Source organism: Callithrix jacchus, chromosome 9 (genome assembly GCF_049354715.1).
Source record: "Callithrix jacchus isolate 240 chromosome 9, calJac240_pri, whole genome shotgun sequence".
In the NCBI taxonomy this organism is placed as follows: domain Eukaryota; kingdom Metazoa; phylum Chordata; class Mammalia; order Primates; family Cebidae; genus Callithrix; species Callithrix jacchus.
The window spans coordinates 38,618,652-38,643,169 of NC_133510.1; the positions used below are offsets into that span (position 1 = coordinate 38,618,652).

General features: G+C 40.9%; 1 protein-coding gene across 3 annotated transcripts in view; it reads left to right on the forward strand.

Annotated features, from left to right (window-relative positions):
* PKP2 (plakophilin 2) overlaps positions 1-24,518 on the forward strand; it is a 123,211-nt gene that overhangs the window by 61,184 nt on the left and 37,509 nt on the right. For all 3 annotated transcript variants that reach the window (XM_009003647.5, XM_002752378.6, XM_054238178.2), the window contains exons 6-8: positions 3,382-3,559; positions 21,825-21,942; positions 24,086-24,250. In XM_009003647.5, the coding sequence (XP_009001895.4) occupies positions 3,382-3,559; positions 21,825-21,942; positions 24,086-24,250 (461 nt within the window). The remainder of the gene's footprint in view (positions 1-3,381; positions 3,560-21,824; positions 21,943-24,085; positions 24,251-24,518) is intronic.

Genomic DNA, 24,518 nt, shown 5'->3' on the forward strand with positions numbered 1-24,518 from the left:
CGGTGAGCCAAGATCATGCCAGTGCACTCCAGCCTGGCAACAGAGCAAGACTCCATCTCAAAAAATAAAAGTTTCTGAACTCCATCCTGAGATTCCGGCTCAGCAAATTTGGGGTATGGCCCAGGATTGTGAGTCTGTTTTGTCATTTGGAAACTGCTCATCTAGTCTAACATTTTAATTTCAGGGTAAAAGCCCTGGTCTACTTTCTGATATGGGATAAGCTAATTTTTATTCCCTTCAGTGCCAGAACTGGATCTTTCAAGTAGGTCCTTCTGTTTTCTTCAAAGCTCTCTTGGAAGTTTATACTTTCAGTGAGCCAAAATCTCCTTCCTTAGAATTTCCACTCTGGTTCTGGTTTTGCTTCCTCTAGTCATAGAAAATGATATCTAGCTATTTAAATTTGCATTTCTTTAGTGACTAGAGACCATGGATTCCTGTGTACATTAGCTCCTAATAATATCTGTTGGTTCTGTGTTATGTACTTTCCCAATTTTTCTACTGGTGTTTCATTTTTTTAGTGATTTATAAGAACTCTATATATTAAGAATATTAACACTTTATCTCATATTGCACGTATTTTCCCAGTTAGTAGTTGGTAACTCACTGATTTTATGTGAGGGTGTGTGTGTATAAGCTTCTGAATCTCTATCAAACATCTTAGTTCTTTCGCAGCTTTCATGCCACCCAGAAATTTGACAGGCATGACATTTCTATGCAAAATCCTATATTAGAAATTCTAAAATTATACTGAAACTTCCAAAATCATAGACTTTTGTAGAAATAATGGAGCATGCCAAGCTCTAAAGGATACTGACTGTTGCAGGAAAATTCCACTCCCTTTGTTCCAATTAATCCTCTCTGGTTTTTATTGTAACGTGTACTTTTCCTTTGAGTGCCCTGTGTGGTCCTTTTTAAAAGGAGGAAATGTCATTATACTTCACGTTCTTAAGCTTCTGGCAGACAGAGACTATTAATTTGTTTGCTTATTTAGAACTAAAGAATCCTTTTCTTCCCCCTTCATTTTTCTCTCCTTTCTAACTTGCTTCTGTAGCTTAGTAACCAAAATCCAACCTCAGACTTGCCTTTAAATTGTTTTCAGCCACCTTCTGAGTTTGATTTTATCTGTCCCTCTTCCAGGGCCTCTTGAGGAAAAGTAGGAGGAATGAAGTCATTATGTTGCGAAACCTTTGGCTGAGGGCACTCCTCCTGACTAACCCAAATGCTAGTTTGATCAGGAGAAGACCTCCTATAAGCCATAAATCGAGTCCTTACAAGACATCAGACCCGGTGTCACTGTATCTAATGGAAGCTACGTGTAGGCTCCAGTGGAAATCTGGTTACTGTTTCAAAAAGCAGCTACCTGTGCACAGCAGAAGCAAACTGTTTAAGCCCAAAAGACTGCATGAAGCCTAATGTGTTCTGATTGGTTGGACCAAATATAAGTATACTGAGTAATTACCAAGCTTTAACTATACAGACTGTTATTTCAGAGGTGATGATCGCCCCATAGTTCAGCCAAGTCCGCCACATGTGCTGTGTTCATAAGGGAGCCTGTCCTGAGTACCCATGCTTCCTCTTTCCTTTGCATAGACCGCATAGTCAATTTAAGAAGTGGGAATTGCTGGGCTGGGCGCAGTGGCTCACACCTGTAATCCAAGCACTTCGGGAGGCCAAGGCGGGTGGATCACCAGGTAAAGAGTTTGAGACCAGCCTGTTGAACTGGTGAAACCCCATCTGTAGTAAGAATACAAAAATTAGCCAGGCCTGGTGGTGTGCCTGTAATCCCAGCTACTCAGGAGGCTGAGGCAGGAGAATTGCTTGAACCTGAGAAGCAGAGGTTGCAGTGATCTAGACAACACCACTGCACTCCAGCGTGGCTGACAGAACAACACTCCATCTCAGAAGAAAAAAAAGAAGTAGGAATTGTTGACTGGGCGTGAAGAGGTTAGGGTAGAAAGGGAAAAGCCATCCCTTCTCTTTCTACCCCTCTTCTCCTTTTCCTGGGCATTAGTGAGATAGGATAACCTATTGCGGTATGAAAGATGATGAGGTGGACCAGGCAGTGGCTCATGGCTGTAATCCCGGCACTTTGGGAGGCCAAGGTGGGCAGATCATTTGAGGTCAGGAGTTTGAGACCAGCCTGGCCAACATGGTGAAAACCTGTCTCTACTAAAAATTAAAAAATTAGTTGAGCATGCTGGTGGGTACCTGTAATCCCAGCAATTTGGGAGGCTGAGGCAGGAGAATTGCTTGAACCCGGGAGGCAGAGGTTGCAGTGAGCTTAGATCACCACAGTGCATTCCAGCCTGGGCAATAGAACGAGACTCAGTTTCAGAAAAAAAAAAAAAACGCAAGATGACGATGACGATGTAACATTACACCTGCTGGGAGTCCTTGGAATATCAAGCAATTGGTGTACAATCTCTCTTCAACTGAATCAGAAGTATTTGAGCTCCAATTTTCAAAGAAAAATAAATCCTAAATGTATATGCCACTTTTATTCTATCTCAGTACCCAGCCTCAGTCTCGATGTCACAGTATATGCCTTGGAAAGTACAATATGCTATTATCTCAATTTCCTCTGGATTGGCCCATGTGGTCTTTCTCTTTAATGTGGATTCAAGAGGATAAAGAAAATTTAATGAGTAAATAGGGTATTAATTTTCGAGCAATACCTAAGCCACCCAAGTTGGCAGATAGGTAAGATGCTCTTGTCTCTCCTTCACTGCCAGACTAATAATACATGAGTTAGCCCGAGTAAATTGCTGGAGGACATGATTCTGTCATTGGGTAGCAGTCAGTAACATTAATTGGATATGTTGATCAGCTTCCTGTTGACAGGTGTGGAGAAAGGCTTTCTGCAGGCCCTCCCTGCTCTTACTGGGAGGCACAACATCAGGTGAAAGTTACAGCTAGTAGGAAAGGAAGCAGAGGAGATATTTTCCCATGTGTATCTGAGGGAGAAAAAATATGACTCTTTAAAAATGTTGAAGTTTTAGTTACAATAGGACCATTTCAATCCTCCCCATTGGTGAGCCCAGACTTCATTATCCCAGTCGGGTCAGCTTTGTGGTAGGGCCCTTTAAGAGAAATAGCAATAAATGCTTATGTCTGGCTTTCATTTAGATACCTGATTAATTTAAACATGCACAGTTTGTATCCTGAGCCTTTCTTTTACTGTTCATGCAGGTCAGCCTCCATCACTATCTAATGAGTTCTAACAGGGTTCTTCCAGTTGAGAAAGGGGTTGTCCCCAATCCCCTTCCCCAAATTTTTTTGGGACTAGTGATACCCCTGGAGTTGATGGCCATAACTGAAATTATCAGCAGTTATTTTGGTCCCACCCTGTACTGTTTTCATGGTAGCTCTGTGCTTTTCTAGGTTTGCTGTGGAATTTGTCATCTAATGACAAACTCAAGAATCTCATGATAACAGAAGCACTGCTTACGCTAACAGAGAACATCATCATCCCGTTTTCTGGGTGGCCTGAAGGAGACTACCCAAAAGCCAATGGTTTGCTCGATTTTGACATATTCTACAACGTCACTGGATGCCTAAGGTAATGCTACCTCTACCCTGCCCTGATAGAAGACGTAATCAAAAATTAGGTAGCCCCAAGGAAGTCAGGATATATTCTATCTTGGGTTATTTCTCTAGTTACACAGTTTGTTTGTTTATTATTTTATTTATTTTTGAAATAAATAAAATAGTGAGTCTTACACTGTTGCTGGGCTGGAGTGCAGTGGTACAATCTCAGCTCACTGCAACCTACTCCTCCCCAATTCAAGCAATTCTCCTTGCCTCAGCCTCACAAGTAGCTGGGATTACAGGTACCTGCCACCAAGTCCAGCTAATTTTCTTTCTGTCGTATGTTTTCTTTTTTTAGTAGAGATGGGGTTTCACCATGTTGGCCAGGCTGGTCTCGAACTCCTGACCTTGTGATCCGACCACCTTGGCCTCTCAAAGTGCTGGGATTACAGGTATGAGCCACCACTCCTGGGCCTTAATTATTTATTTTTTATTTTTTTTATTTTTGAGAGGGAGTTTTGCACTGTTGCCCAGGCTGGAGTGTAGTGGTGTGATCTCATCTCACTGCAACCTCTGCCTCCTGGGTTCAAGCAGTCCTCCTGCCTCAGCCTCCCGAGTAGCTGGGACTATAGGCATGTGCCACCACACCCAGATAATGTTTTGTACTCTTAGTAAAGAGAGGGAGTTTCACTGTGATAGCCAGGATGGTCTCATCTGAACTTGTGATCCACCTGCTTCGGCCTCTCAAAGTGCTGGGGTTATAGGTATGAGCCACCATGCCCAGCCTACACAGTTTAGTTTTTGAGAGATTCTATTTGGATGCTGAGAGAATTTATGATGGTAAGGTGTTTATCTCCATAATCACACAGTAATACGTATCAAATACCAATTTTGTGTAAAGCATTATGTTAGCTACTAAAGGTCATACAAAGATGAATAAGAAAACCCTTGACTGGGTGTGGAGGCTCACACCTGTAATCCCAGCACTTTGGGAGGCTAAAGCCGAAGGATCACTTGAGGTCAGGAGTTGGAGACCAGCCTGGGCAACATAGCAAGACTGTTTCCAAACAAAAATGGAAAAGCTAGCTGGGCATGGTGGTGTACACATGTAGTCCCGTCTACTCAGGAGGCTGGGACAGAGAATCCCTTGAACCCAGGAGGTTGAGGCTGCAGTGAGCATGATTGCACCACTGCACTCCAGCCTGAGTGACAGAGCAAGACCCTATCTCAAAAAATATAAAACAAGAATATCCATAAGGAATATTTAGTGGAGGAGGGGACATAGATAAGCAAGTGAACTAGAAGACAGCTACAATGAAATGTGTTAGAACAGCAGTTCTCAAAGCTGGCCACAGGTCCAGCATCACCTGGAAGTTGTTAGAATTCTCAGGTCCCACTCCAGACCTCCTGAATCAGAAACTCTCAAGGTAGGGCCCAGCGATCTGATTTTAACAGGCCTCTAGGTGATTGTGACAGACACTGAAGTTTGAGAAGTAGGATGTCAAAGGCGCGAGTGAAGCGCTGCGGGAATGCAGAATGAAGGACCATTCATGCCGTCTGATGAGATCAGAAAGGCACTAGAGAAGAGGGGTCAAGTGAGCTGGACTATTTTGGTAGTCAGAAATTCCCTAAAGATAAAGGACCACATTCTTGAAAGGCATGAGAAGTGCCTAAATGGCCTTCCTTGAATCCATCTTCTGTACTGTCCATTAAATCTGCTTTTCTAGTATACTTTTGATCTGTCACTCACCTGCTTAAACACATTTCACGTGTTAAAATTTCTCTCTGACTCCAATTGCCTTACCACAGAAAACAGAGTTCTTGGCTGGGCATGGTGGCTCGCGCCTGTAATCCCAGCACTTTGGGAGGCCAAGGCGAGTGGATCATGAGGTCAAGAGACTGAGACCATCCTGGCCACCATGGTGAAACCCCATCTCCACTAAAAATACAAAAATTAGCTGGGTACAGTGGCATGTGCCTATAGTCCCAACACTTTGGGAGGCCAAGGCGGGTAGATCACAAGTTCAGGAGATTGAGATCATCCTGGCTAACATGGTGAAACCCCATCTCTACTAAAATACAAAAAAAATGGCCAGGCATGGTGGCACACGCCTGTACCCCAGCTATTTGGGAGGCTGAGGTAGGAGAATTGTTTCAATCCAGGAGGCAGAGGTTGCAGTGATCAGAGATCACACCACTGCACTCCAGCCAGGCAACAGAGTAAGACTGTCTCAAAGAAAAAAAAGAAAAAGCCACAGAGTTCTTAGTATGGCAGATGTATCGGTATGGCAGATGTATCAGGACTCTTTCCATTGAAAATGGCCGAAACCAAACTTAACCTTGCTGAAACAAGTAGGAGTTCATTGGCCCATGTGGCTGAGATACTGCAGGTCACTTGAGGAAGTGAAGGAAGTGTACCAGGAACCATGGCCATATCCCCTTTTTGGGATGGAATTCAACATTCCTGGGACTTACTCTTTTTCTATTTGTATCTCATGTCTTCTTGCTCTTTTTTCATAGTGAGCTCATTTCTTTTTTCTTTTTTTTTTTTAAGTGCCTCCTGCAATTAAAGTAGGCTCATTTTCTGCAAATGCAAACAAACCTTCTCTACAGAGCAGATAATTATAGGCAGCCCCTTGCTTAGCCACACACACGCACAGAGTGCACATCTTTCTTCAAATGATCGTGCCAATCACAGGGAAAGTTTTTGTCCTGGCCTTGCTTCAGAAAGGTGCACATATTCTGAGCCACTGTTGGCCTGGATTGGACAAGCCTGGATCAGATACCTGCTTTGATAGCAAGGACAGCAAGATGTGTTACTATAAGAAAAGTGGAAGAACTTGCTGGGTGAGCAAAACAAAAATGGGAGACACCTTGGTCCATGACAGCATACACAACCCTTCTCAGTCTATCCACAACCTTCATGACCACCTTTTTTCCCACAAATATACTTTACACCCACCGAAGTACTTGCTTTTCCTCAGATGTCATAGTACTTTTATATCAAGAGTTTATTTAATTTTATTTGCCTGGTAAACATTTTCTATTATCTGCCTATTGAATACTTAATCTCCTCATCATTTAACACCAGAGACAAAGTTCATGTTATCTATGAAACATTTTCCAGCTTCCCCAGCAAAAGCTAGTGCTTATTCCTGAGGGTTCACATGGAAATTCTTAGGCAAGTCCCCACTGTTACTGATTTTGTCACTTTGCTGTTATATGATAGTTGTTTACATATCTCTTCTACTGTTAATAGATTACGAGTGCCATAAAAGCTAAGCTAGGCATTTAAAAAACATCGTTAATGCCTAACTCTTAGCAAAGTTTTCAGCAAAGTAAAGTATTTGAATAAAATGAATAAATGAATGAGTGAACAAATGAAAATGCATGGTAACTTAGCTGAATAATCAAGTCCGATAAGAATATGGAGTTTGTGATATAAAAATAATGAAACAGAAACTGGAAACATAGGCTAAAGCCAGATTGTGGGGATATTGAGGATCACATTAAGAAGTTAATTTTTTAAAAAATTTTAGATCCAGGAAGAACACATACAGCTTTGTCACATGGGTACATTGCATGATGCCGAAGTTTGGGCTTCTAATATTCCCATCATTCAAGTAGTGAACTTAGTACCCAATAAGTGGATGTTCAGCCCTTTCCCCTGCTCTGCCTCTCCCTGCTTTTGAAATCCCCCGTGTTTATTGTTTCCATCTTTGTGTCTAGCTCCCATTTTTAATTGAGAACATGTGATATTTGGTTTTCTGTTTCTATATTAATTTGCTTAGAATAGTGGCCTCCAGCTGCATCCATATTTCTGCAAAGGACATGATTTCATTCTTTTTCATGGCTGTGTAGTACTCCATGGTGCACGTGTACCACATTTTCCTTACCCAGTCCACCGTTGATGGGCACTTAGCCATGTCTTTGATATTGTGAACAGTGCTGTGATGAATGTGTGAATGCATATGCCTTTTTTTTTTTTGAGTTGGAGTCTTGCTCCATTGCCCAGGCTTCAGTGCAGTTGCACGATATTGGCTCACTACAACCTCCGTTCTGGGTTCAGGCAATTCTCCTGCTTCAGCCTCCCAAGTAGCTGGAACTACATGTGTGTGCCATCACACCCAGCTAATTTTTGTATTTTTAGTAGAGACAGGGTTTTACCCTGTTAGTCAGGATGGTCTTGATCTCCTGAGCTCGTGATCTGCCTACCTTGGCCTCCCAAAGTTCTGGGATTACATGCACGAGCCACCGCACCCAGCCTGTTTGTATTTTTAGTAGAGATGGGGTTTCACCATATTGGCCAGGCCAGTCTCAAACTCCTGACTTCATGATCCCCGCGCCTCAGCCTCCCAAAGTGCTGGGATTACAGGTGTGAGCCACGCCCTGCCACATATGTGTTTTGGTAGAACAATTTATTTTCCTTTGTGTATACACCCAGTAATGGAATTGATGGATTGAGTAGTAATTCTGTTTTTAGTTCTTTGAGAAATGGGTTAATTTTTTTCTTCTGTAAGCAAAATTAGCTAGTATGGAGGACAGATATGATAATTTTTATGGAAAGAAGAATGATAGTATCAACAGGAAAGGTATATTGTGAAGATGAAAATCTAAAGGCAATGATGTTAGTTACAAATCTCTTCCCGTAGTCTCTCCTTATGATTGATGAGTACAAGATGTATTGGTTGGGTGTAGCAACGCCTTGGTTGGCACATTTTTCAGAACATATAGGAGCTGAATACACTCCAGTCAGAATAGCACCATTTTAAACAGTGTTTGAAAAATGGTCCAAACTACTCATTTGAACTTCAGCCTCCCAAAACAAAATATAGCCACAATCTGGGAAGTGAGTACCATAATATATATGCTTACTAAAATGTCCATTCCAATTTTATCTGTGTATCTCATTTATAACAATAATAGCTAACATTTATTATTGTTATGTTCTAGAAACTGCTCTAAATGCTTTCTGAGGATTTTCTCATTTTATTCTCAGCAGCAGCCCCTGCAAGGTAGGTTTTCCTCATTTTACAGATGAGGAAAGAAGCTCAGAGAGGTTGAGTGATTTTTTTCCTAAAGTGATATGGCTAGTAGTAGACAGAGTTGAAATTCAAATGTGGGAAGCTTGTCTTCAAAGCCCAAGGTCTTAGTCAGTATGCGAGATACATTATATTTGTCAAATGTCCACAGACTGTGCTTTTGTGGATAAAACCCCTGCCCTTCATAGTCTTAAGGCATCACAGGGTCATATATTGCCAGTTTACAGGCATATTCAGTTGTCATTATGGGCTTTGTGTCCACATTTCAGTGTCTGTGCATGTAGAACTCTGCACTGCATTTCTTATAATCAAAGAAGATACAAAGATGAAGCATATGAAATGGGACCTCTTTCCAAGATAGGAGATGGCCTTGTAGATGACTTCAGGGTAGATGTTATGATAAATAGAAAGGCCACCAGGAGAATATTCAGGATATGAGTCAGGATGTGAAAAAAAGACTTTCATGGAACCTGCAATCACATAGCATTAATTTCCAGAATGTAGAGAGGTATCTGCTGAGTAGTTGCCCATTTATGTCTCCAGCTCACCAGTAAAAAATTTTAAGACAGATGTTGACTAACTCTAATAAGAGTTAATCTTATGAAAATCATGAATGTTAGCAAATATCTTAATTTCCACAAATTCATTTTTGTTATTTTCTCCCCAAATGTATTCATAGCTGACAGTGAACTGAACTGAGTAGTATTTTGGGCATTGTGTTTGATTTAGGTTAAATTATTTCAGTCTATTTTGTAGAAAAACTTGTGCCTACACCAGTGGTTATCTCCATTTACTAGACTTGATACTGAGATTATTTCTGGTCTGCATGTGGCAATGGTACTGAGTAAATCTGCTCTGCAGGTAAAATGTTTGCCTAACTAATGAACTTGTGGCAGTGACTTCAGTTCTGCCCACCTGAAGCTTCCAGGGTGAGATCACTCATCTAAGAGAAAATGCAGAACTTATCCTTCAAAAAAGACTAGCACTGTCAGGTACACCATCTTGAGGATGGTGTCAGATCATTTGTCTTTAGGATGAACTTGCGCCTTCAACAGCATTTACCACAGGCTTTGGTGGTTTCTTTGGGTCCCTTTGGAATTAATATACTTTTCACAATTGAAGTCACTCACTGCAAGGTGATGCAAATTCTGCAATAGGGACAACCATGTACCCACGTAAGTTTTAATTTTTTTTCTTAAGTAATACCACACTAGATTGATGAGTGGTAAAATCGAAGTTAGGAGAGGAAAAATCACTTGTACTCTCCACAATGTGTGGGAGCCAGCAAGTGAGAGTGATTCTTGGCATTTCAGCATAATTCCGTATTCAGTGACATCATGTAGGTAGCTTAAAACTAGCCATGATGGCAGTATTTTATTAAGAAATTGGCAAACACAAGCCAGGCACTGTGGTGTGTGCCACTAGCCCAAACAACTTGCGAGGATAAGGCAGGAGGATTGCTTGAACTCTGAGGTCCAGCCTGGGCAACAAGACCCATCTCTAAAAACAAACAAAACAAGGAAAAAACACTGCAAGTCAGACGTCCACCCCTACACCAGCCCCAGAAAGCAGGTTGTTAAACGTTTATCAGCACACTGCTAGCACTGAATTTCCATTAGTGATTTATTTAACTTCAAAATGTAGATAACTAAGGGAGAGGCATATTTCTCCATAAACATTCCTTTTCAAAGAAAAAACAATTCCTTTGTTTTCTTGGATGGTATAATGAAACTTCAGCATGTTTTCTTTTTTCTTTTTTTTCCCCCTCTTGTTTTCTTTCTTCTTAGTGGAGAAAACCTGCTAAAATATCTCATTTTTTTTTTTCAGTGTCCTTTATTTACTTGGAGTAAGAAGTGTAACTTAGTTAAAATATGTATTGCAATTATCAGATTACTTTTCCAAATATTTATATAATAAGCTTAGAATTTTATATATCAGATTTCAAATTCCAAAATATTTATATAATAAGCTTAGAATTTTAAATTACCAAAAAAGTAATGTCTGTCTTCTTTAATTCTATACCCCACTGGACACAGCCCCCCCCCACACACACACAACTATTGTGAATCCCTTTTGAAAACCTTTGGATATAGCGTAAATAAAACCAATGGTTATTATTCGAGATAAGTCTGGAAATTTTGCCAAATATTTTTCATCATTTCTGCCTATTATTCTTATAGTTTCTTTCCTCTTCTTTCTTTCCTTCTTTCTTCCTTCCTCTCCCCCCCCCCCCCACTCTTCTTTCTTCTCTTAAAGGATAAGAAGTAGAAGCAATTTAGAGGTAATAAATTAAAATGCCTCAGGGCTCAGGTAGGCACTTAAGTGGGCAGGTGTAAGACCATGAGGAGTGGTAGGGGCTCTGTCAGACTAGAGAAGGGAAACAATGCTTGCCCCAAGAGCAGTGAGAGTCAAAGTTTTGGAAAACACTTCAGGTCAAAACCAACACATCTAGGCAGCTTCTGTTAGTGGCCTCATTCTTCAGGTGAAGAAATTAAGTCTCCAAGACTCTTCCACAATTATAGAACCAGCTATCAGAAATTGGAGAATGACAGCTAGTCTGGCCCTCTTCGGATTCTGCTACTGGTCTGCCTTTATTCTCCTTCTTATCCAACCATAGTGTTATTCCTTGAGTACTTGCTGAAGGTCCGCTCTATCCAAACCACTATTTAAATTTCTGAGATTTCAAAAGGGAGTGGGACCTATCTTTGCCCTGGAGGAACTCTGGGTTTAGTGGAGGAAACAGAAACCTGAAAAGGTCATGACAATGCATTTGGTAAGAGATTTAAGAGAGGGATGGATAAACGCTTATCAAAGCACTGAGTTGCTTCACTAACTTTGCCTTAGGAGTTGGGAATTTTTTCTGGAGAAAGTCAAACCTAAGGTGCTGTTCAAGGATGAGTAGGTGTTTGAATGTCCCTCTCAGTCTTTAGGACATCATTCTGTCATTAGGCCATCTCCAACATTCTTAAATACTATAGTCATATTAAAAATGTGAATTCAGGCTGGCGCGGTGGGTCACACCTGTATCCCAGCACTTTGGGAGGCCAAGGCAGGTGGATCAAGGCAGGAGTTTGAAACCAGCCTGGCCAACATGGCAAAACCCCGTCTCTACTAAAAATACAAAAATTAGCTGGGTATGGTGGCAAGTGCCTGTAATCCCAGCTGCTCGGGAAGCTGAGGCAGAAGAATCACTTGAACCCAGGAGGTGGAGGTTGCAGTAAGCTGACATTATACCTTTGCACTCCAGCCTGAGTGACAAGAGCAAGACTCCATCTCAAAAAACAAAAAAACTGAATTCATAAAGCCTTGAAAAGGTATTTTCCTGAGTTACTATAGTTTGTTGACCATCTACTTATGAGAAGGGCTCATAAAATTGCCACCTTAAGATAAAGGTGCCATTGCTTTGTGAAGTCCACCCCAGAATTTGTCATTACACATTTTAAAACATTCCTTTTTCTCAATGCATTTTATGCCTGTATATGCTGGTTAAAGAAGAAAAGCAATTTGTAATGCATTTCTCTTACAAATGACTTAAACTTCACTTTTTCCACCTGTCATTGTATAGTGAATGTGTTTTGAATGTATAATATCTTTTTTTTTTTTTTTTTTGAGATGGAGTCTCACTCTGTCACCTCGGCTGGAGTGCAGTGGCATGATCTCAGCTCACTGCAACCTCCCGCTCCCGGGTTCAAGCAATTCTCCTGCCTCAGCCTACCGAGTAACTGGGATTAGAGGCACTCACCACCACACCCGGCTAATGTTTGTATTTTTAGTAGAGAAAGGGTTTCACCACCTTGGCCTGGCTGGTCTCGAACTCCTGACCTCAGGTGATCCACCCGCCTCAGCCTCCCAAAAGTGTTGGGATTATAGGTGTGAGCCACAGTGCCCAGCCATATCCTTCTATATAATAAATTTTATTACTTAAAATCACTTAAATTCTTAAAAGAAACTTTAATTGTCTCTTCCGCTGGAAATCTAGCTGGACTGGGGAGTCATCAGAGGAAGCAAACTGTACCTCTAGAAAGAAAGGCTAGAACTATCAGTCTTGTTCCTAATTAGTCACAGAGTTAAGGACATACTGTTTTGGAATATCAATACTACCTACTCTCTGGAAAGTGAGTGTCTCCATGTACATTTTTAATGTATTCAGTTACAACTGTCTTCTCTAGCACATACACACCAAAAAAAACCACATACCAAATATAATTTTTAATGCATAGCTTGGTTCCAAACATTAGAAATTTACACATCTACATTTTCATAATTAAGCATTTTCTTTCTTTTTTTTTTTGAGACAGAGTCTTGCTCTGTCACCCAGGCTGGAGTGCAGTGGCAGAATCTCAGCTCACTGCAACCTCCCCCTACCAGTTCAAGTGATTCTCCTGTCTCAGCCTCTGAGTAGCTGGGATTACAAGCACACACTACCACTCCTAGCTGGTTTTTGTATTTTTAGAAGAGACAGGGTTTCACCATATTGGCCAGGCTATTCTCAAACCCCTGACCTCGTGATCCGTTTGTCAGATTACAGGCGTGAGCAGCCGTGCCCAGCCTGTATGCATTTTCATTCTGGTTACCATTGCTCATCCATATCCTATTCTGAATACTCATGATAGAAAAGGACTCATTTGGTCTAGCCTGGTGCATAATCCCAGAAGATAATTAAGAAGATAATTAAATGAAGGTCTAATTTTCTGGACTATCAAATAGCTATTTTTCTTTTTTGTAAGAATGTAGACCCCCAAAGAGGCCAGAACTTACTGTTTAAAATCACAATCTAAATGCATTTACTTCTGGAGAATAATTTACCATAAAACTAGAAGTATAATGCTAGATGAGACAGTGTAAACAAAATGGAAACTTGATGAAAGCATCTAGATAGTTCAGTCCAGAAATTGGCTTTTCCAGAAATAGAAAGACAATTGAATCATCAACTTTAGCCTCAGTTATTTGGCTAATTATTTAAACTCTTCATGTTTCATGTGTAAACCTAAAGAATATGAAGTTCATAAATAATGGAATCGGCAATATTTCTGATGTTACGCTATCATAACCAGTCATATTTTCTGTTGGTTACTTTAGATATATAAGCAAATACATGGTTTAATGAATTAAATTACTTTGTAAATTTTTCTTTAAGTACATTTAAAAGGTAGAAGTTGTATTTTAATGGGTAAATAAGATACTGATTTTTAAAAATGATTGTTTTATGAATTTAAGCCTTGGGGTTTTAGGACATTGTTTTGAAATGATCTCAACAGTTCTTAAGTTGTTAAAGCAAACAAATAAAATCAAAACAAGGCCGGGGTGGTGGCTCACACCTGTAATCCCAGCACTTTGGGAGGCTGAGGCATGTGGATCACTAGGTCAAGAGATAGAGGCCATACTGGCCAACATGGTGAAACCCCATCTCTTAAAAAAAAATACAAACTGGCTGGGCGCAGTGGCTCACACCTATAATCCCAGCACTTTGGGAGGCCAAGGCAGGTGGATCACGAGGTCAGGAGATCGAGACCATCCTGGTCAACAAGGTGAAACTCCGTCTCTACTAAAAATACAAAAATTAGCTGGGCATGGTGGTGCGTGCCTGTAGTTCCAGCTACTCGGGTGGCTGAGGCAGGAGAATTGCTTGAACCCAGAAGGCGGAGGTTGTGGTGAGCCGAGATCGTGCCATTGCACTCCAGTCTGGGTAACAACAGCAAAACTCCATCTCCTCCATCTCAAAAAACAAAACAAACAAATAAAACCAAAAAAACTTAGCTGGGCGTGGTGGCGTGCACCTGTAGTCCCAGCTACTCAGGAGACTGAGGCAGGAGAATTGCATGAACCCGGGAGGCAGAGGTTGCAGTGAACCAAGATTGCACCACTGCACTCCAGCCTGGCTCCTGGCAACAGAGCGAGACTCTGTCTCAAAAAAAAAAAGTGTACTGAGCTCCCCAAGCAGCACATCTACAACCAGCTGACCTCCTTGCAAAGGTCCCTGTTCTTCAGACTAACATTTTCCACTGTCCTCTTCATATCTTTACCAGATTGGCCCAGATTGAAAGTTATACTTTACAGAAATTACATAACACTGCTCTGTGCTAAAGAAACTCTTTATTCGTATCAATCAGTGCATAAATTTTGACTGCCTGAAAATACATGAATAGGAATAATACCGAGGAAGAAAAATCAGGAAAGGAAACAAAAGGTTGATTTTTACTCATTAATCAAGTGGACTCTTTTTGCTGGGCTTTATTAATCAGTTAGCTTATGAGTTGAGTCTTGGGCAGAAAAAGGAACTCACAAGAATGTCTTTATCAGAGACTTTTAATACCATCTTCATGTTTAAAGACAGATATCTGTGTATAGCTCAAATTGGTGTTTACGAACTGTATTTTGTGACACTTAAAGTCTTTTTGCAAAAAAATTTAGGGCTATCATCATAGTCAAAATGACTACTACAAGTTTTTTTTAATTCATTATTATAAACAGTGAGTGGGTTGATACATCGGGATAAAGCAACTGATGACTCTGTCACTATCCTGTGGTTAAAATCTGTGCCTCTCTTGGAGGTACAGACTATCTGAGCATCATGTTATTGTACTCTAAATCTTAAGCATCCTTATTATTCCTAGTCTGACATTTAAGACATCTGCTTTATGTGTCAAGAATGCTTATTCAAGTTGCAGTCACTCTTAGGTATATTTCTAAAATTACAGTTTCCTGTTTATAGTTAATTTTAAATTGAATTTTATTCTATCCTACATATCATATTCTAGCTAATTAAGAGGAAATTAATGTAGATTAACCAGATGATTAATGGCCAGATTATTCAGAATGCTTTTGGAAAACTGAAGATGCAGGAAAACAGAGCTAAAGGATTTTTACGGTTAGATTTTTCTCCTCTACCACCTTCTAGTTTGTTGATGTGTAATAGATGACAGCGTATCTTTGTTCCATTAATTTTACTTGTCCCAAAAGGACCAAGATGTGTAGGTTGTAGGGCTTTGTTCTACCTCCCATTGTTGCTGTTTGCAGACTGAACAGCTGACTTTGGCTGATGTTTGCTGATACCTTCAGGAAATAATGTTGACTTCAGAGAGACAGACAAGCCCTTCTTTTGGCATCGAGTTGTCTTCCTCTGTCAGTTCAGATGAGGCTCCCCTTTTGTTGTGTGCAACCACAGGCTGCCTGTGCTGCTTCTCTTAGTTCATCACAGACAAGGCCCAACTGTTTGATATGTATCAGGTCAGAGTTAAAGAAAAGCCCAAGCCTAAATCTCAAGTAACAAGAGGAAGAGGGATGCCTCTGTATCAGCTGATATCTTATCAAGTACCTACTTAGTCTTGGAATAGACTCTGATTTTGCCTGCCAAGTGTTTTATCTGACTGGTACCACTGAGGGCCTTACTGTAAAATTTACGTTATGCAGTATTAGGAAACCTATAGCTGTAAGTGATGCGGGCATAATTTTTTAAACACATTGAGGTGATCACTATCTCAGAGTGCTGATTAAACTTTTAAGGCTGGTCCCAGGCCAAGTGTGGTAGCTCTCCCCTATAAATCCCAACACTTGGGGAGGCCAAGGCAGGCATCACCTGAGGTCAGGAGTTCGAGAGGAGGCTGGCCAACATGGTGAAACCCTGTCTCTACTAAAAATTAAAAAATTAGCTGGGTGCAGTGGCACACACTTGTAATCCCAGCTACTCAGGAGGCTAAGGAAGGGAAATCACTTGAATTTAGGCAGTGGAGGTTACAGTCAGTCAAGATGGCACCATTGCACTTCAGCCTGGGTGACATAGTGAGACGCTGTCTCAAAAAAAGAAAAAGAAGCCTGGTCCCACAGCCACCAAGCCTTGGATACGATGCACACTCATAACTGTATGTTAGTAGAAAACCATACCCATTATCAAGTAGCAGTAGGCCCATTTAAAAAACCAAATTTTGGCTGGGAGTGGCGGCTCATGTCTGTAATCCCAGCACTTTGGGAGGCTAAGGCAGAAGGACTGCTGGAAGCCAGGAGTTTGAGACCAGCCTGAGCAATGCTATGAGACCCTATCTCTATGAAAGATAAATTCACTGAGCATGGTGACATGAGCCTGTAGTCCCAACTACTCAGGAGGCTGAGGTGAGAAGATCCCTTGAGCCTAGGAGGTAGAGGCTACAGTGAGCTGTGATTGAGCCACCACACTCCAGCCTGGGCAACAGAGGGAGACTCTGTCTCAAAAAAAAAAAATAAGTAAGAAATAAAAATAATAAAAAATTTCTGGTCTGGGCACATTGGCTTACACCTGTAATTCCAGCACTTTGGGGGCCAGACAAGAGGATCACATGAGGCAAGTTCAATACCAGCCTGGGCAACATAGTGAGACTCTGTCTCTACAAAAAATAAATTAGCTGGGCATGGGGGTGCATACTTATTGTCCCAGCTACTCAGATGGCTGAGGTAGGTACACTGCTTGAGCCCGGGAGGTTGAAGCTATGGTGAGGCATGATCATGCCACTGCACTGCAGCCTGGACAATAGAGTGAGACCATCTCAAAAAAAAAAAACAGAAGAAAAAAAGTTCTGCCTCCTAAGTTACTGATTTTGTCTGGTGGTGAAGTGTCTTGAAAAGATGCACTCTGATGTTATTGTTCCCCGCCATTTTCATGTCCTGGAAACTAACTGTAGCCTTTCACTTTAACCATGTCCTTCGGTTCATTGTTTCCCCAGGGCAGCTGACCACGCACTATACACTGAGCTTGGATGTTCTGCGTTGTAACAAACTTCCTTTGTTCAGTGCTGGTCAATTAGGCATATTTGATAGCATCCCTGCACATAGCTACCTGCAGACTACCTTATATCCCACCTTATATGGAAGAGCCAGTAACAGTCCTGTTAGAGCAGTTAATTCTGATTTTAAATGAGAATCACAGGTCAGAATTTCCCAGAATGAAATTCTAGGGTACCCTAATTTCAGGAATTTTGTGAAAATTACAGATCATGCTATTTGTAAATTGTCTACCATAATGTCTAGTGCAAACACTAAATTGCAGCTTTTCTTTTAATTTGTCACTGCCCATTCTTTGGTTTACCATATTAATCTAAGATTTAGTCACACTGTCAGTCTGAACCATTAACATACCATTCTTCCCTTTAATTCCAGCAAGGTCCAGGGTGTTGTTTTCTTTTCTCTCTTTCACTGTGACACTCAGGAATGTGTGAGATAAGAAGTCCTAGAGGGAGTCAAAAGTCACAGATTTGCTGTCTGATAAAACATCTGAATCCTCCTAAATATGTGAAGCTCTGTGACAATTTCAGAGACACACAGAGGTTCAGATTCTATTTTTTCCCCCATTACAAGTCACATTGCAGGAAAGATTCTTCCCAGTATTAAGCACTGGCTGCAAGTCAAACTGTTGTCTTCCCATTTGGGACCAGTGGAGGTGAAGAACTCCAAATAATTCCTGCCTTTATGTGAAGAATAGTTTGTCTCCTTCCTCACTCCCCCGTCTCCTATGACCCCAGCCCCTTGCCTTCAACCTCTACTCCAAGGACCCGTTTTTAAATCTCAGTATATAACGGTATACAGTTTTAGTTTTCTTAAAGGTACCCAGATATTTACTCAGACTTAGGCTTCATGACACCAGGGGAAGTAAACCCATCATTTAATCCAATCCAAATGACAGGCGCTAAATTGCACATTTTCAATATATTCTATTGGTAACTTCGATAAGCAATTTTTATTAACTCCCATGTTTGTATGCTCATTCTCTTTTAATTTTCAATAAGGTAGTTGTTTCAGTATATTTCAGTTATAGTTTTGAGATATTTTTCTATTGAGCCTTCATTGGATAATGTATGGGAAACTAATCAATAAATAATTCTTAGGATTCAAGAGATACGTTGTAAAAAAGATCAATTCTGCCTAAGGGGAGCCATGTTAACTTTCTGATTTCCACAAGCTTAAGTACTAGCTGTTAAAAAAAAATACTTTAAGATGAATATATCATTTTCTATAATTATTCATTATTTTCAGAGTGGCGCAGTAACAAATTACTTTCTGTCTAATGACTTCTGTTCATGGATGCAGTCATATTAAGTAATCTGCCCTTATCATTCGTATTTCTGTGTAGTTGAGTAAGATGGGAACTATTTTTGATATGCAGGAGCAAATACTAAAGCAATGGGATTCCATGTACTTTCTGTCAACAAAGGTATCAACTGTCAGTAACCCCTGATAAGTCCCATTTCAAGCAAGTAGAGTCTGGATAATACCAGACAGCAAGACAACAGTTAGGACTTGTGAACTGGCAGTACTGCCAACCTGACTTACCATTCTAACCCAAAATAAACACCCTGGAGTTAAACAAAGCTGTCGTCCAACTGCAAGGTATGTAGTGGGCTTAGCCCATAAGAAAGACCTTTCAATTTGTCAAAGCAATTTTAAACTGCTCCCATTTATCCAAGCCAGAGTTCAAAAAGGCCAAAGGGAAGCTTTTAAACATAGGATAACATTGTGTAGTTGGGGACATATGGTGTTTGCAGACTGAATGCATGCTAGATGGGGTTTGCTCTGTTCTAGGCCACCCTGGGTGCAGAATAAAGAAACAGCCCTCTTTCTGACTTTACCACTAATTTGCTGTCACCAGGAAAAGTAACAGAAACTCTTTTGGCTTCTGGTTTTTTGTATATAAAATAAGAAGACTGAAAAAGATGTTTTTTCAGTTTCTGTCAAGCTTCTGAAATCCCATGATTCTTTTTTTCTTTATTTTGAGATGGAGTTTCGCTCCTGTTACTCAGGCTGGAGTGCAATGGCGCGATCTCGGCTAACCGCAACCTCCGCCTCCTGGGTTCAGGCAATTCTCCTGCCTCAGCCTCCTGAGTAGCTGGGATTACAGGCACGTGCCACTGTGCCCAGCTAATTTTTTGTATTTTTAGTAGAGACGGGGTTTCACCATGTTAATCAGGATGGTCTCAATCTCTTGACCTCGTGATCCACCCGCCTCAGCCTCCCAAATGGGCTTACAAAGTAGTAGATAGAGGATCTTGGTTTAAATGATCTTTTCTTTGAAAAAAGTTAAGTAAAAGCATTGTTTTATTTCCAGCTTGTAAACCAGTGAACAAAGTGTCTGAGTTTTTCAGGTACAGTAAAAATTAAATAAGGAAGTAGAAGTTCAAATGAGAGTCAGAGAGAGATTTTTGTTAAAAAATTTCATTGTATCAATTCAGTAACTATTACATTGCTACAATATTGTTAGTTTTAGATATGTTAGTCTTCTCAACTGTCAGGTTGAATCATGAAATTGCTATTTTTGTGGGTTAAAACAATCAGGTTTTGTCAATTTCCAGAGTTCAACCTATAGATGTGATCTCAGTGAAAGCAAGGTGTAATATTGTGTATCTTACCCTCATTCCCTTTAGTTCTTGATGTAACGCTAGGCACATTTTGTTTCTTTGACAACTATGCATTAAAAAGCAGTATTTTGGGGCAAAAGGCCTTTTGGAAATCATTTATGTTATGTTGCTTTATTTTATTTTATTTTTTTAGACAGGGTCTTGCTCTGTCACCCAGGCTGGATTGTAGTAGCGCAGTCTCGGCTCACTACAGCCTCAACCTCCCAGGCTCAAGCAGTCCTCCTCCTCAGCCTCCCAGCTGGGGCTACAGGCACATGCCACCATGCCTAGCTAATTTTTTGTATTTCTTCATAGAGAAAGGGTTTAGCCATGTTGCCCAGGCTGGTCTCGATCTCCTGGGCTCAAGCAACCCTCTTGTCTTGGCCTTCCAAAATGCTGGGATTACAGGTGTGGCTACAACTTATGGCCTATATGATTTTAAAGATGAAGAAAATAAGGCTCAAATATGCCTCAAAGTTGTAGTTGTTTTTGATGTTCAAAATGACACTAACACATTATAAACAAAAAGTCCCAAACGTATTTTCGATATTCTACCTACCAGTAAAAGAAACTGATCGCATACATTTTATAGGGACAGTTCTTAACAATTAAAGTTGGGAATAGAGGTGGTTCTCACGTTCTTAAAACCTGAAGGCACTATTCTTTTGTCATTCTTGTTGACTGAGATGTTGACACTTTTGGGGGAAAAAAAATATATATATATATATTTTGAGACGGAGTTTTGCTCTTGTTACCCAGGCTGGAGTGCAATGGCGCGATCTCGGCTCACCGCAACCTCCGCCTCCTGGGTTCAGGCAATTCTCCTGCCGCAGCCTCCTGAGTAGCTGGGATTACAGGCACGCACCACTATGCCCAGCTAATTTTTTGTATTTCTAGTAGAGATGGGGTTTCACCATGTTGACCAGGATGATCTCGATCTCTTGACCTCATGATCCACCCGCCTCAGCCTCCCAAAGTGCTGGGATTACAGGCTTGAGTCACCATGCCTGGCCCGGAAAAATATATTTTTAAATAGTTAATGCTAGTAAGAAAAACTTAATCTAAGGGAAGGTAGTAACAATAATACCAGACTAGAAACATGATCAGATTCTGCACTGTAATCCCCAAATGCATTACCTTCCTGTATTTGATAAGTTTCATTTCTCTATCAGCAAACAACTTCCAGTTATAGGTTTAGTTACTGTTTATAGAAAGGTGTCAGGCTTAGCAAAATTAGAAAGAGACTAAGTGTAAAGATTTTTATAGGTCATACTTTTGGCCAAAGTCTTATACACTACGAACTCTTTCGTGCTTTCTGTAACATCTTTCTGCCATTTTAGTGATAAAATAATCATATTTTAGAGCATCTGATTTAATATTTGTCAATAATTTATATAAACTTCAGTTTATACTGAAACTTACAAAACCACTAAGAATATAATCCAACACACTGTCTTTACAAATGAGGATATTGAGCCCCAAGCAACTTTAAGTTACTTAAGAGTTAAAACGTGGACCAAATTGGGACTTGGCATTCAGTATATTATAATGTCTAATGTGCCATTTGCTGTCATTAGTTGCAAAACATTTGCCTCATATCCACACTCAAAAATGGAATGAAGATTAAGTAAATAATGTTTTGATCGTGGTGCTTAAAGTGAAGTAGACAAAAGACATATGACACAATTACGTGTTGTTTGGAAATATTTAGAAAGTGTGTTCCTAGTTGATCCATTAGTCAGTCAATGATTTGCTGACCCCAGGGCAAGTCTGTCACACTTTTCAAATTTGCCAGTTTCCAAACACCTGGTAGAAGCATCAAATAAAACTTAAAAACAAAGCCCTTTTAGATACACAGCCTAAGACATAAGTCTTTTTGTTTATTTTTTTCTGATAGAAACATGAGTTCTGCCGGCCCTGATGGGAGAAAAGCGATGAGAAGATGCGATGGACTCATTGACTCACTGGTCCATTATGTCAGAGGAACCATTGCAGATTATCAGCCAGACGACAAGGTGATTCAAGAGTTAACCATCTCACATACTGAATTTCCTGTTGTCTTACTAAGATGTTTCAGAATATTCTTCCTATTTTTTTTTTTTTGAGACGGAATCTCAGTCTGTCACCTATGCTGGGGTGCAGTGGCATGGTCTTAGCTCCCTGCAGCCTCTGCCTCCCAGGTTCAAGCAATTCTCCTGCCTCACCCTCCTGAGTAGCTAGGACTACATGCGTATGCCACCACACCTGGCTAATTTTTGTGGTTTTAGTAGAGATGGTGTGTCACTGTGTTGGCCAGTCTGGTCTCGAACTCCTGACCTTGTGATCCGCCTGCCTCAGCCTCTCAAAGTGCTGGGATTACAGGTGTGAGCCACCGCGCCCAGCCCAGAATATCCTTAAGATAGCCGCTTGGTTTTAGATTTATTCACTGAGTCATTTGCTGAGCCTAAGATTCTCCATACGTGCTTAGAAATATTAAAACCTATGGCCTTATTTTTCTATTTTCTAGGCTCCAGTGTCTGTCTGTCTAACCACACTATATGGCTGTTTGAAAGAAGACCAAATACTACATGTTCAGCATTGAATTTTAATTTATCTCATTTTTCATCCCCAAACTTGCTTCTTCTCTTTATAATCTTCTTTTTTTTTTGAGAGAGAGTCTTGCTCTATTGCCTAGCCCAAGCTGGAGTGATCTCAGCTCACTGCAACCTCTACTTCCAGGGTTCAAGCAATTCTCCTACCTCAGCCTCCCAAGTACCTGGGATTACAGGTGCATGCTACCACTCCCAGCTAATTTTTTTTCTTTGTTTTTTCGAGATGGAGTCTTGCTCTGTAGCTCAGGCTGGAGTGCAGTGGCGCAGTCTCGGCTCTCTGCAACCTCTGCCTCCCTGGTCCTGGTTCAAGTAATTTTCCTACCTCAGCCTCCCAAGTAGCTGGGATTACAGGCACGAGCCACCATGCCCAGCTAATTTTTGTATTTTTTAGTAGAGACGGGGTTTCACCATGTTGGCCAGCCTGGTCCTGAACTCCTGACCTCAGGTGATCCACTGCCTCAGCCTCACAATGTGCTGGGATTACAGGCGTGAGCCACCGCACTCGTACTATAATCCTTAATAATCATCATCCACCAAAAGAAGATAGAAATCTGAGTAATCTTGGACTGCCTCCCTTCCCTCTCACCCATATCCACTGGGCAACAAATCGTGTACTTTCTACCTCTGAAAAGGCCTTTAGTTCTTCCACTCCCCTCTAATGCTTCCATTGTTTTCCTACATTGTGCATCTTTCATGCCGATTATTGCAATAGCCTCCTAGTTGGTCCCTATAAACAGTATCTCTTCCTCTTCTCCAACTCAACATGACTAGTAAGTTACGAATCTAAGATACAGAGTTCTTCTGGACACGCTCTAGAAAGTAAAGTAAAAAGAGGCCCGGTGTGGTGGCTCATGCCTGTAATCCTAACACTTTGGGAAGCCAAGGCAGGCGGATCACGAGGTCAGGAGTTCAAGACCAGTCTGGCCAATATGGCAAAACCCCGACTCTGCTAAAAATAAAAAAATTAGCTGGGCGTGGTCGCACACACCTGTAATCCCAGCTATTTGGGAGGCTGAAGCAGGAGAATCACTTAAACCCAGCAGGCAGAGGTTGTAGTGAGCCAAGATCGCAACATTGTACTCCATTCTGGGCAATAAGAGTAAAACTCCATCTAGGAAAAAAAAGGAAAGAAAGTAAACTAAAAGGACTCTCCATTGTAATTAGCCAGGTGTGGTGGTGTGTGCCTGTAGTCTGAGCTACTCAGGAGACTGAGGCAGGGGAATCCCTTGAACCTGGGAGACCGAGGTTGCAGTGACCCAAGATCGCACCACTGCACTGCAGCCTAGTGACAGAGCAAGACTCCATCTCAAAAAAAAAAAAAAAAAAAAGACTCTCCATTGTTTAAGAAATTTAGGCTCTACTTCTTAGCATCACACTCCTGACCACTCATGATCTAACCTTAGCTTTTCTAGCCAGTTCATTGCGTGTCCCCCAGGCAACCCACAGTTTAAGCGCACCCAGTTGCATGTGGTAAACCTTGTAAGAGCTAAAGCCTATGTCCTGTGATAGCACACCTGAAAAGGATACCTATATGCATACGATCAATATTCATGTCCTGTTTCCTCAGGCCACGGAGAATTGTGTATGCATTCTTCATAACCTGTCCTACCAGCTGGAGGCAGAGCTCCCAGAGAAATATTCCCAGAACATCTATATTCAAAACCGGAATATCCAGACTGACAACAACAAAAGTATTGGATGTTTTGGCAGTCGAAGCAGGAAAGTAAAAGAGGTATATTGGGAAGTTTTTGAAAGAATGAGAAAAGGGGGAGAAGAATAAGAGAGAATGTGTATGTTTGTGTGTTTGTCTAAGTACTTGGTGTATATCAGCACTATTTTAAGTTATTTTAATTCTTACATCAACTTTTGAGATGTGTATTATTAATACCCTCATTTACCAATGAGGAAACAGAGACACAGTAAGAGTAATTTTCCCAGAATAATTTTGCAAATAAGTGGAAGAGATTGAATACAATCCCAGGCAGTCTGGCTCCAGAGTT